The 12500-nt window shown below is 48.7% G+C and overlaps 1 protein-coding gene across 6 annotated transcripts in view; it reads left to right on the forward strand.

Moving 5' to 3' along the window:
• LOC139753456 (EGFR adapter protein-like) overlaps nucleotides 1-12500 on the forward strand; it is an 846501-nt gene that overhangs the window by 308256 nt on the left and 525745 nt on the right. Inside the window, exon 1 of one of the 6 annotated variants that reach the window (XM_071669993.1) lies at nucleotides 3720-4083. The exons of the other annotated variants lie outside the window; for them this stretch is intronic. Coding sequence (XP_071526094.1) covers nucleotides 3940-4083 — 144 coding nt within the window. The 5' untranslated portion in view covers nucleotides 3720-3939. Of the gene's footprint in view, nucleotides 1-3719; nucleotides 4084-12500 lie in introns of those variants that run through there. 6 annotated transcript variants of the gene reach the window in all.

Here is a 12500-nt window from a genome sequence, read left to right on the forward strand (position 1 = left end):
TGTCTGGGGTGTATATATATATATATATTCCCGTCAGCCCCCAGCACCAGGACTGTGTGGTATGTGTGGGTGTCGTAATGCTCTCGTTCCCTGGGCCATCGCCGCTGTTTGGGTCTGTCACGCCCCTAGTCCCCCTCAGTTCCCTGTCGGTTCTCCTGTGCCTCTCCATTTTCCAGTATCCGAGGTCGATTTCCCAGTAGACTCAACTGGGAGGGTATATTTTGCTAGGTTTTTTTTTTTTGTTTTCCAGACGCGCATCCGGTATATATGTAGGACAGCGTAGTGTACGATTGTGAAAACTTACACTCCCGCAGCCCGTTTTCTGTGATGAGCAGAGTTCTTTCACGGGGGAACTCGTCGGGACCTGAGACTTATGTGCATTGGTCGTAACACCAAGTCGTTCTCTCACATGGCTAGGTTTTGACCCCTCTTTTTTTGCCATTCATATCTACACAGCTTTACTGGTTCCTTCGGTAACTTGCACGCCGTTTTCTTTCGCTGTCCTCACCATCCTCCCTCCTCCTCCTCATCCTCACAAGCACCCTCCTCCTCACCATCCTCACCATTACGTCTCCTCATCATCGCCCTCTCACCATCACCCTACCTCACGCTCACCTCTGCTTACCGTCCATGCCACGCACCATTCATCCCTTCTCACCATCACCACCCTCGCCCCACACCCCCTCTTCACCATCAGTACCCCGTAATCTTTCAAGCCCGTCATAGACAATGCCTCTTTTCTCCCCCTCCACTCTCTCTCCCCAGTGGGGGTCGCGAATCAACAATGCAAAAAAGAAAGAAAAAAAAAGTGCTTTTGCAAGGACATTTGTGTGTGTGTGTGTGTGTGTGTGTGTGTGTGTGTGTGTGTGTGACGAGAAGCAACAATGGGTGGGGTTGGTAGACCCTTTTACTCCACTCTCGTATACACCCACCCTCTCTCTCTTCCCCACCAACCACACACGGGTGGGAGGAGGAGTGTTGAAGCCCCAGAACTCTCTTTAGAGGCATTAGCACGAATGTAGCATTCGTAAGAGAAGAGAAGAAGGGCATATTCGTGCGAGAGGGTTGGTTGGAGGAAAGGGGGGGAGGGTAAAACTCGTCTTCGTTGTGTGTGTGGTTGGGGCGTTGTGTGTGTGTGTGGTGGGGGGTGTTTATATAGTGTAGGCCAAAATTTCGTTGGCGGCTGTTCACAGCGCCACGGTAGACTGAAGTATTCCATTATAGCCCCTTGCCTTTCAAGACGTTCCACTGGTGCACGTTCGACAGCGTCGTAAAATCCGCCACCTCGTCATGGTACACGGGGCAATCCCTCTTGTCCAGCGAACTCCGAGGTCAGGAAGACACGCACACACACACACACACACACACACACACACACACACACACACACACACATACACACACACACACACCCGCGATGGTTCGCGGTATTGTAGACAAGCCCATCGTCCGTGGTGATCAGCCGTTGTGACTGGCGGGTAGCCAGAGAAGGGGCGTGTGATCATGGTGTTTAGCTAACTGCTTGAGCACGACGTTACGACCCTTGAGCACGAGGGTTTTACGACCCTTGAGCACGGGGGTTTTACGACCCTTGAGCACGGGGGTTATGACCCTTGAGCGCGAGGTTTATGACCCCTTGAGCCCAACGGCGCGACCCTCGAGCACGACGATACGACCCTTTAGCACGCTCTGCGACACCTAGGTATGATGGTCTGGCCTTTGACGTATCCCTCAAGGTTCTGGGCGGAGGCCAGGCTGTCATATCGAAGGGTCGCACCTTTCGTACTCAAGGGTCGTCCCGTCGAGTTCAAGGGTCGTCCCGTCGAGTTCAAGGGTCGACCCGTCGTGCTCATGGGTTGTCCCGTCGAGTTTAAGGGTCATACCGTCGAGCTCAAGCAAGGGTCGTCCCGTCGAGTTCAAGGGTCGACCCGTCGTGCTCAAGGGTCGCACTGTCGAGTTCAAGGGTCTTTCTTATCGTCGCGCTCAAGCAAGGGTCGCACCGTCGAGTTCAAGGGTCGACCCGTCGCGCTTAAGGGTCGTCCCGTCGAGTTCAAGGGTCGTCCCGTCGAGTTCAAGGGTCGTACCATCGTGCTCAAGGGTCGCACCGTCGAGTCCAAGGGTCATACCGTCGCGCTTAAGGGTCGTCCCGTCGAGTTCAGTGGTCATACCGTCGCGCTTAAGGGTCGTCCCGTCGAGTTCAAGGGTCGTCCCGTCGAGTTCAAGGGTCGTACCATCGTGCTCAAGGGTCGCACCGTCGAGTCCAAGGGTCATACCGTCGCGCTTAAGGGTCGTCCCGTCGAGTTCAATGGTCATACCGTCGCGCATAAGGGTCGTCCCGTCGAGTTCAGTGGTCGTACCGTCGTGCTCAAGAAGTCGTCGTTGATAGTGAGGGAGTGGTTACGCTTGTTACCGGATTATAGTCTGTAGTTTAGCCTAGCAATCTTGTTCAGCCTCCTGGCGACTACCGTGTTGTATACGGCAAGTGTTTACTGCCGTGTTGTATCACGTCTCCCGTGTTTGAAACGTCTTTTTCCTCTTCCCTCCTGTGTTGAAAGTTGTTCTTCCTCTGTTGTAAATCACAATGACTGCAACTTGCCCTGTGTGTGCTTTGTGTGTTGCAAGTGTTTATTCCTATGTTGCAAGGGCTTTTGGGGGCGCCAACAAGGCATCACTGACGCTTGCTGTGTTGTAAGGATGGGCGTGGGGTCTAAATTTATGGGTCCTTCAGACTTCTTTTTTTAAAGCGGGTCGTGGGAGTTGTGAGGAGAGAGGCATATCTCGAAAATGTTTTTGAGAGTGTTTGCGAGATAAGCGTCAGACTTTGTGAGGTGTGTGTGTGTGTGTGTGTGTGTGTGTGTGTGTGTGTGTGTGTGTGTGTGTGTGTGAGAGAGAGAGAGAGAGAGAGAGAGAGAGAGAGAGAGAGACTCTGGCTTGTCAGACATCAAAGAAGTTTTTCCTTTTTATTAAAATTCTTAGAAGAATATATATATATTACCCCGTGAAACAAGGTTAAGTTTTAAGTTTATAACAGAGAGGGTTTGAAAAAAAAAGCTATTAGATATGAATTTCAAGACTCTAAAGTGCAGAAATTAAAAATACATTATATATATATATATATATATATATATATATATATATATATATATATATATATATATATATATATATATATGTGTGTGTGTGTGTGTGTGTGTGTGTGTGTGTGTGTGTGTGTGTGTGCCGCCAACACACCAACCAGTGAAAACTCACTGTAGAGGGAGAAGAACCGCTCAGCTTAGGAAATCCCGTCTCTGGACACCGAAAAAGGAAGGACTGTGTCACCGCGAATGTAAACATTACCTCTCCCATCAACACTCCACCCCCAACCACTGGATAAGAGCAAGATGGAGTCTCGCCGGAAATGTATCACATACCAGCAGTACCAGGATCCTGGAGGCGTCGTCATCATCATCATCATCATCATCATCATCATCTGAGGTCCTGCTGAAGGAGGAGGACTGAGTCATGTCTTGGCCTCTCCCTGCCTGGGGAGATGAAATGGACCAGTTGACGCGTGTAGGAAGACGGCAGTGGCCGAACTGTGCAAAAGCTCGGAGGAAATTCGTAACATTCCATTTTCTTTGGGTGTGTGTGTGTGTGTGTGTGTTCCTATGTTGCACCTTGCCCAGCGGAACCTTGAAGTCAGTGTTTTGTGCTTGATTGCTCTCTTCTTTTACCAGGAAAGTGAAAAAACACACACAAAAAAAATGTACAGAAGTGATTAAGAACGAGTGCACATATACTCCCCTTTTTTTTTTTTTCCAAAGTGCATCATCATACTATGGAAAGATTGTGCTCGACACCATTGAGGAAATGTAGCCGAAGACTTGGAGAGAGTAATGCACGAGTTCCTCGGGGTATAACCTTCCAGGTAGCCTGGGGGATCGTTGACGAGCAGCGATGAATATCTTCAGTGACAGAGTCATGGGAAAAAATGTCCTCAACAGATTGCAAAACCCCTCCAAGAAGACCCCAGGCAAGCCGGCCCCCTTCACGACGAAGGGGACCTCGCTCTTCAAACTCGTGACGGTGGAGTTCTGCAACGTGAGTATAACCAGGTGGATCCACGCCGTCTTCGTGAGTATGTTCTGAGTGAGTGTTTCCTCTCTTCGTCGTCTGGTTTGGGGACTTGAGGTCACCCACACCCGTCCACGCATGGCAGTGCTGACGATGTCGTATGTGTTCTTCGTCTCTCTTTTTGTTTTTTTGTCTTTTTTTTCATTTGCAGGGAAATGTTCTCAGCTGTTATGGCTTATCTCGTCATCTTGAGTTTCTTTTTTTTGGTTCGTCATTCCCTCACGACTCAACTCCGTCGCCTTGTGTCTCTGTGTCAGACGAGGAACTTCTCTCACTCCTCCTGTAGGTGCTCCTCCCTCACAACGTCTCTTTCCTCTCGTATTTATTTATTCATTTTTGAAGAGAACGATCGTTGGTGCGTGCGTGGCTCACGCTGGAACCTTCCCCTTCCCCCATATTCTCTCTCTCTCTCTCTCTCTCTCTCTCTCTCTCTCTCTCTCTCTCTCTCTCTCTCTCTCTCTCTCTCTCTCTCTCTCGTATGCCAGACCTTTCCATACCTCTGAGAGAGCAGCAGAACCCTGTAGTCAACTCCCTCATGTAGGACCTCCCGCCCGCGCGTCTTGGGACGACATTTCCTCACCGTGTGTTTCCTCTCCTACAACCACCACCACCACAAACACCCCTTCCCCCACCTGCCACTTTCCTACCACTCCCATCCATCCCACATGACTCCTCCCTCTCCCCATCACTTCCATCGACATTTCCCTCCCTCCCATCATCTCCCTCCCCCCCCCTCGACGAGACTATCCCAAAAGGTCTGGTCTGAGTCACCTCCCCCCCTCCTCCCCCCACAAGTCTGAATGGTTGTTAGGCTTTTAGACGTCAGGTTTTCCCACGATGTTCCTGTAATCCGGTGATCGGTACCGTGAGCTCTAGTATCCGGTGTAGTGTGTGTGTGTGTGTGTGTGTGTGTGTATCCGGTGTGTCATGCGCATTCGAAGTGTCATGCGTGCGTCCCCATGCATCCAGCACAGTTGTGTTCATGTGGTCATGAGGTTTACATGAGTGTGAAAGGTCACATTGGGCACGGCTGTATCACCGGGGAAAATACACAGTCTCGTAAAAGAAGTCTCTGACTCCAGAGGAGTCTAGCATTACCCAGCTCCCGGAAGTAGCGCAGCTTTGGAGCTACAGGATCTCCTGGAAATGGGGGTTCTTGGAGTAACTCCAGGAAGGCATTCCAGAAAGGCCCATTCCCCATCCTCGGGTAAGTGTAGATAGCTAGATAACGTGTCTTTCATCGCCCCGTGGTTTCAGTTTTTCGAACGGTCTGTCCCTAATACGTCCCCTGTCTACACCAGGACAGGAATTCCCCGTGAAGGTGTTTCCAGCGCTGGGTGGTGTTTGCTTCTGGAAGGAGGTATTTCCAGCTGTGGTGTTTGATTATGGAAGGGTATGGCAAGCAGACTGGAGAATGCATACTTTCCTGAACTTGTGCCAGTATGTCTAGAGCAACCCTTAACCTTGTTACTAGATGACTTGACTCCCCTAGTACCTGACGCCTATATGACATTCGAGCGTGTTGTTCATTAGTGAAGATATGCAGAAAAGAAATAAACCGAGGCTTTTTATCACTCAGTCCTCAGTGTGTATACGAACTTTAACACGTATTCGTTGCAGTTCACTTAATAGGTGTCCAATTATGTGCCCGGTGTGCGTGCCTTCTTGTGTCATATGAGTCAGGTGTGTCACGCTCGAAGACTCGAAACCACAATCCATGTTGCGGTAACAGACTGGGTGAGGTGGAGGGGTGGTTTTCGTGGATTCCTCTGTGGCTGCGTTGGGAATACACCCAAGGTCTGTGCTGCGTAGTGTAGCGGATGTCTGATACTTTTTTGAACTCCCTCACGTTCTCTCTCTCTCTCTCTCTCTCTCTCTCTCTCTCTCTCTCTCTCTCTCTCTCTCTCTCTCTCTCTCTCTCTTATTACTTATTTCCTGTATCTGCCTGTATACCAGCTTACTTCATCTGCCTTATTTTCGACTACCGTCCAGTTGGTTTTGTATCCAGTGTGTCGCGTGTCCCATTCGCTGTAATGTCCCGTGGCCGCATAGTAGAATGTACGTAATTGGGTATCGCAACGTCAGCATACGTAACGACCCTTACGGTATTTGGTAGGGAGAATCTGCCTCACCCCTCAGGAGCAAGTTAAGGCAGTCGAAATGCTGCTAAGAAAGGACAGAAACTCAGCTCGGTGGCTGAAGGCGTCTTAGCCCTGGGTGCTGATTCATGAGTTCGTATCTACAACTTGTCTCTCAAGGATTCCAAAGGCCTTTTACAGCATCATTGTGAATTTCAATGAGACTTTCGTCTGTCATTGAAGACACTATCCACGTACCCAAATCTCTGCCACGCCATCAACCGAGATCATGAAGGTAGGGAGCAACAGTGCCCCTTTTTATTCCTACACTGCCTCATTCCACACCCACTCCTTTTTTTCTTCCCCTCGCCATCCTCTTTGCTGTCTTTCTCCTCCTTCCTTCCTTCCTTCCTCATAAGGGTAATGAGTTCCCATGCGGACGGATTTCTGTGCCTGGTCATTCACATAGCCTCGCAAATGGACTGGCTGAATGTCAGGGAATTCCCACCTTTGTCGGTGCTCGCTGGACCTCCTGCCGCTCGTACTACTACTTCCCCTCCCTCCCAAGCACCGAAGGACTCGGGCGAGGCGTCCATATGGGGACGACAGGATACTACCACTGTTAGTTGCTCCTTCAGGAGAGAGAAAAGAGAGACACAGCTGGGAAAGATGGGTGTGAAGCAGAGGGAGACGACCCTCCTTGCCTTCTTGTATCCATCTCCATCCACATAGGTTAGGGAACGTACTATCCCAATCTAGTCCTCCACCAGGTAATCTCGTCGTAAGTCATGGGGGTCCTCTACGATCTAGTTCCCCCACCTATGCACTACCGGTGAACCTGCAAGCACCGAATCTCCTCAGAGGCCGAATATCCTCAGGTGTCCTTTGGCGATTCGTGATTCATAAATCATCCCCTCGCCGAGTTGAAACGTCCTCAAAAGTTGTGTGAAAAGAAAAGATGGGTTGACGGTGATCTCTCACCAGTCTCGATCATACCACAGATATCTCCATGATGTCTCGTAAGAACGAGGCGAGGCGTTTCCCAGTCGAACTCTCCCAAAAAAAAAAAGATCAGAACTAAAATAATTTTGCTAATGACATTCCGGCTTCTTATTTTGTGTCGGAGGGCAATATTTTGTCTCCCAGAATCCTCCAGAGAGCAGGTGACATCCTCGAAGAAGCAGAAGACGTTAATTAGCTCCCAGAATTCGAGTGTCCATCATGTTATCTTGGTGTGGGTCCATCTCTCTCTCTCTCTCTCTCTCTCTCTCTCTCTCTCTCTCTCTCTCTCTCTCTCTCTCTCTCTCGAGTCTGCGTCTCCTATCCCCAGGTCGTCACTAATTATAAGAATTTTTCTTTTAATAAGACTTGAATGAGTAATAAGATTTTGCCAGATCTTTAGCCCATTTCCAGTTGTTTCCAGGGCTAATTGGATGATTCTGGCGGGATGGAGCGCAAAAATCTCTCTCTTTTTGTCCCTTTTTGTTTTTGTTCCTGATTTTGAGTGGTGATTGTAGCGAACATTGGTGTACAGTCGAGTAAGTAACGTAAGGGTAAGAGAGATGTGTGGAAATAAAAAGAGCGTGGTTGAGAGAGCAGAAGAGGGTGTTTTGAAATGGTTTGGGCACATGGAGAGAATGAGTGAGGAAAGATTGACCAAGAGGATATATGTGTCGCAGGTGGAGGGAACCAGGAGAAGAGGGAGACCAAATTGGAGGTGGAAAGATGGAGTGAAAAAGATTTTGTGTGATCGGGGCCTGAACATGCAGGAGGGTGAAAGGAGGGCAAGGAATAGAGTGAATTGGAGCGATGTGGTATACCGGGGTTGACGTGCTGTCAGTGGATTGAATCGGGGCATGTGAAGCGTCTGGGGTAAACCATGGAAAGCTGTGTAGGTATGTATATTTGCGTGTGTGGACGTATGTATATACATGTGTATGGGGGTGGGTTGGGCCATTTCTTTCGTCTGTTTCCTTGCGCTACCTCGCAAACGCGGGAGACAGCGACAAAGCAAAAAAAAAAAAAAAAAAAAAAAAATATATATATATATATATATATATATATATATATATATATATATATATATATATATATATATATATACACCTTTCCAGTGTGGCTGTGATCCCTGGAGGTTGATTACAGACTATGTTCCCACACCTGTTCCCTTCCTGGTAGCCATTAGATTGAAGGCCAGGTTATATATTTTTTCTATCTCTCCCCCTCACATCGTTTACGGTTTGGGGTTAAAAAACAAAACAAAGCAAAAAACCCATCATTAATGTGAAACAGATCCTCTCTCTCTCTCTCTCTCTCTCTCTCTCTCTCTCTCTCTCTCTCTCTCTCTCTCTCTCTCTCTCTCTCTCCCAGCTGGACTCCTAGCTGCCATGAGCAGCGAATAAGAAGAAAAAAAGAGAAAACGGGTGTCGGAGCAGTGTGGTCAAGAACGCACCCTGGCTCACCTTGGAGGTAGCAGGACTTGATGACAGACTCGCTCGCAGGAGGAGGAGGAGGAGGGGAAGGGGAAGGGGAGGAGGAGGAGGAGGTAGCACTAGGGGGAGGAGGAGGAGGAGAAGGACTAGGTAGCACTAGGGGAGGAGGAGGAGGAAGCGGGAGGAGGAGGAGGGAGGTGGTATTGTGACCGCTTGCGCTCCCACGTATGTTAAAAATGTATCGTGTGTGTGTGTGTGTGTGGTGGTCCTGGCCTGGCCTGGGCTGTGGCAGCCTTCTATGCTGCTCCTCCAGCTACAACAGGTGTCCTTATTAGTTGGGCATCTGTGGAGCACCTGCTTTGCATGTTGCCTTAAGGAGGGTTTGTGTTCTCTCTGGTATTTTCTTAAGTAATTTCTAGTTTTTGATTAGTAGTAGAAGTTGTATTTGTAGACCCTTGTAGAGGTATGGTTAGGGCGGTACAACCCTGGGGTTTTAATGGTTGATCAAGCCATTTTGAATGGGCAGATCAAACAAAGGTCAGACCGTCGTAACTAATGGTCGTACCGTCGTGTTCGAGGGTCATAAGGTCATCCATCATTAGGGATCGTACCGTCGCGTTCAACGGTCGCACCGTCATCATCAAGGGTCGTACCGTCGCGTTCAAGGATCGTACCGTCATGCTCGAGGGTCGTTCAGTGGAAGAATACACTTGTAACATTCTTGTGAATAGATTTAACAAATATAGATGTTAACAACGGGAACCAGTTGGTTATGATTACTCATGCTGATATATTTACTGATATACATCTGTCTGTCTATTACCCTATGAATGTATGTGTTATCTATATTTTTTTCTTTTCTTCCTCTTTATTTATTGATTAACTTGTTTATCTGTCTACCATTTGTCCACTCGTTCACCCTTGTCTTTCTTTCTACATTCCTCTCTCTTATTCTCTCATTTTGTCTGTCTGCCAATCTGTCTGTCTTTCCCTCTCTCTATCTGTCTATAATGTATCCATCTATCTAGATACATGATAAATGAATGAGGTACATAAGGTATGTATGTTCTTCGTGCGTATTTACGTAAATGGAATTACCTGTTTGTGCTGCATGGGAAGGTAATTCGACACTCGTGGGTTCCTGTCTCCTGGCGCGTATATATGCATGTGTATACATATATGTATTTTTTCCTCAGCATTGGAGATTCGTCATTTACCTCAACGTTAAGAAGGAAGGCTCAGCACAAGAGGCAAGCGAACTAGTAGTTTAACCATAACCATTGGAAAAAGGCGCATTCAAATGCCACCATAATGTCACTTCATAAGCTGTAGGATCATCATTATCATCATCACTATTGTTCACCATCCTTCATCATCACTACTCCACACCTCCTCGGTCTTCACCATCGTGTGCATACTGTTCGAGCACTAACGCCGTCACCATTGCAGCACCACCGCTGTTCACCGTCCATCACCATCATCATCAACAACACGACGTGTTTTTTCTAACCAGGATGCAGGGCGGACACACACACACACACACACACACACACACACACACACACACACACACACACACACACACACACACACATACACTCACACATGCCGGACCTGAGGTAAATCCTGCCGCAGGAGTCTTCAGTAATCCCTTATCTCAAGAGCTGAAAGCCTGTCTGGGACATGGAGTCATAGTGGTTGGGGGTGAGGAGCGGTCCCGATGACGCGAACAAAGTGGATTCACAGCTCAAGTGGCGTAGTCCTTGTCTAGTTGCCCACCTCCTCCTCCTCCTCCTCCTCCTCCTCCTCCTCCTCCTCTTCTTCTTCTTCCTCTTCTTCTTCTTCTTCTTCTTCTTCTTCTTCTTCTTCTTCTTCATCTCCAGTGTCGCTGAAGGTGATGAGGAGAAGGGCAGACGAAAGGAAGAATGATGCACTTCGTCAACATCCCATCCTCATCTAGGGAAGATGGCGTGTCCGAGGGGATCGTCATTATGGACTACGTTATTATGTTACATGGCATATGGAAATACCACTACGTTGGAGAGATGAGTTCGAGGCCTCTGCCAACAGGTTGATCCGGGTAGACGACGAAGCAGCGCACCAGCGGATCATCATAGCTGACCCCGAGAGCTGATTAAACGGGTTGTCGGTGGGGACACGGTCTTGACTCACACGGCGACTGATATAATCCGGAGCACATTAAAGTGTATCGCCCCGTGTGCCGGCTATGGCTGCACCCGAGAGAGAGAGAGAGAGAGAGAGAGAGAGAGAGAGAGAGAGAGAGAGAGAGAGAGAGAGAGAGAAACGTTGTATCCCTCAGAGCCAGCCTGACCTGCATAATCATCTCTGGCCACCAACATGCAGACTACTCTAGATCTGTCACAAGCGGACCTGCAGGCGTATGTCTGCCTCAATGGCCGGGCCCCACTCATTAAATCACCCAGATAGCTTGTTGCGTGTCGTATATGTGGTGATTATGCTGAGGTATTAATAAATGCAGCGACGCATCACTTTATGGAGGGCGCGCACTTCTCCGCCCGATGTTGATGGACGCAGTGGCTCACTATGGCTCCCTCTCCCCAAACCTCCTCCTCCTCCTCCCTCCCACTTTGGTAAGCAGTGACGCCGAAGACCCACAGCCTTATTCCCATAACCTCGCCCTCAGGCACAGCGCCTGGAGTCTCGCCTCACCCACCTTCGATGAATGGGCGGCCGGCCCCCCTTCTTCACACACACACTCGCTCCGGACTTCTCACTTTTGGGAAGATAAGAAGTCGAGGTTTGATTCTTATCAGTGAAGACTCGAAGATTATCGAGAGCAGATGGTCAGGGAGGTATCACTGATGAAACGAACCCCAAGTATTATTTTTTTTATACGTGTCCAGGACTTAAGTGTCTCTCAAGTTGTATTGGTACTCCTTGACTTTCCTTCATTGTGCTGTAGTTGCTGCTGCTGCTGTTGTTGCTGTAAATGCAACGATTCTTTCAACTGCCAAAGATCCAGAGAACCGGTGGCAGGGTACCAGACTGCAGTATATTGTGACACCGTCTGCACTGCCTACTCTTGGCATTGTAACATTGCCGGCCTTGCCCGCTCTGCATTGTGACACTGTCCTTCTTGCTCACTTATAGCATTTTGACACTGTCCTTCTTGCTTACTTAGCATTTTGACACTGTCCTTGCCCGCTCAGCATTGTGACACTGTCCTTCTTGCTCACTTATAGCATTTTAACACTGTCCTTCTTGCCCGCTTAGCATTGTGACACTGTCCTTCTTACCCACTTAGCATTTTGACACTGTCCTTCTTGCTCACTCAGCATTTTGACACTGTCCTTCTTACCCACGTAGCATTGTGACACTGTCCTTCTTGCCCGCTTAGCCTTTTGAAACTGTCCTTCTTACCCTCTTAGCATTGTGACACTGTCCTTCTTGCCCACATAGCCTTTTGACACTGTCCTTCTTGCCCGTGTAGCATTGTAATACTGCTCTCCTTGCCCTTCAGCATTGTAGCACAGGCCGCCTTACTCCCCTTGGAGGGAAATGACGACCATCTTACCATTTTGCAAGACGTTTGTCTTGGACATTATACCCTGAATACTACAGCCACATATTCTGCCACACCCCACGTTGCTGTGAGAGAGAGAGAGAGAGAGAGAGAGAGAGAGAGAGAGAGAGAGAGAGAGAGAGAGAGAGAGAGAGAGAGAGAGAGAAGAGCAGTTAGAAATCTCCCACTGCCAAGCTTATGGTGAATCTGCAGGCTACAGTACACTGGCCAGCCACCGACCATCAGTCTGGTCACAGTCGAATGATAAATAAGTTGATCATTATTCATTCGCATGTCACAACCCTGGCCCATACGAGAGGGAGGGGGACA

The sequence above is a fragment of the Panulirus ornatus genome, chromosome 14 (genome assembly GCF_036320965.1).
Source record: "Panulirus ornatus isolate Po-2019 chromosome 14, ASM3632096v1, whole genome shotgun sequence".
Taxonomy (NCBI): Eukaryota; Metazoa; Arthropoda; class Malacostraca; order Decapoda; family Palinuridae; genus Panulirus; species Panulirus ornatus.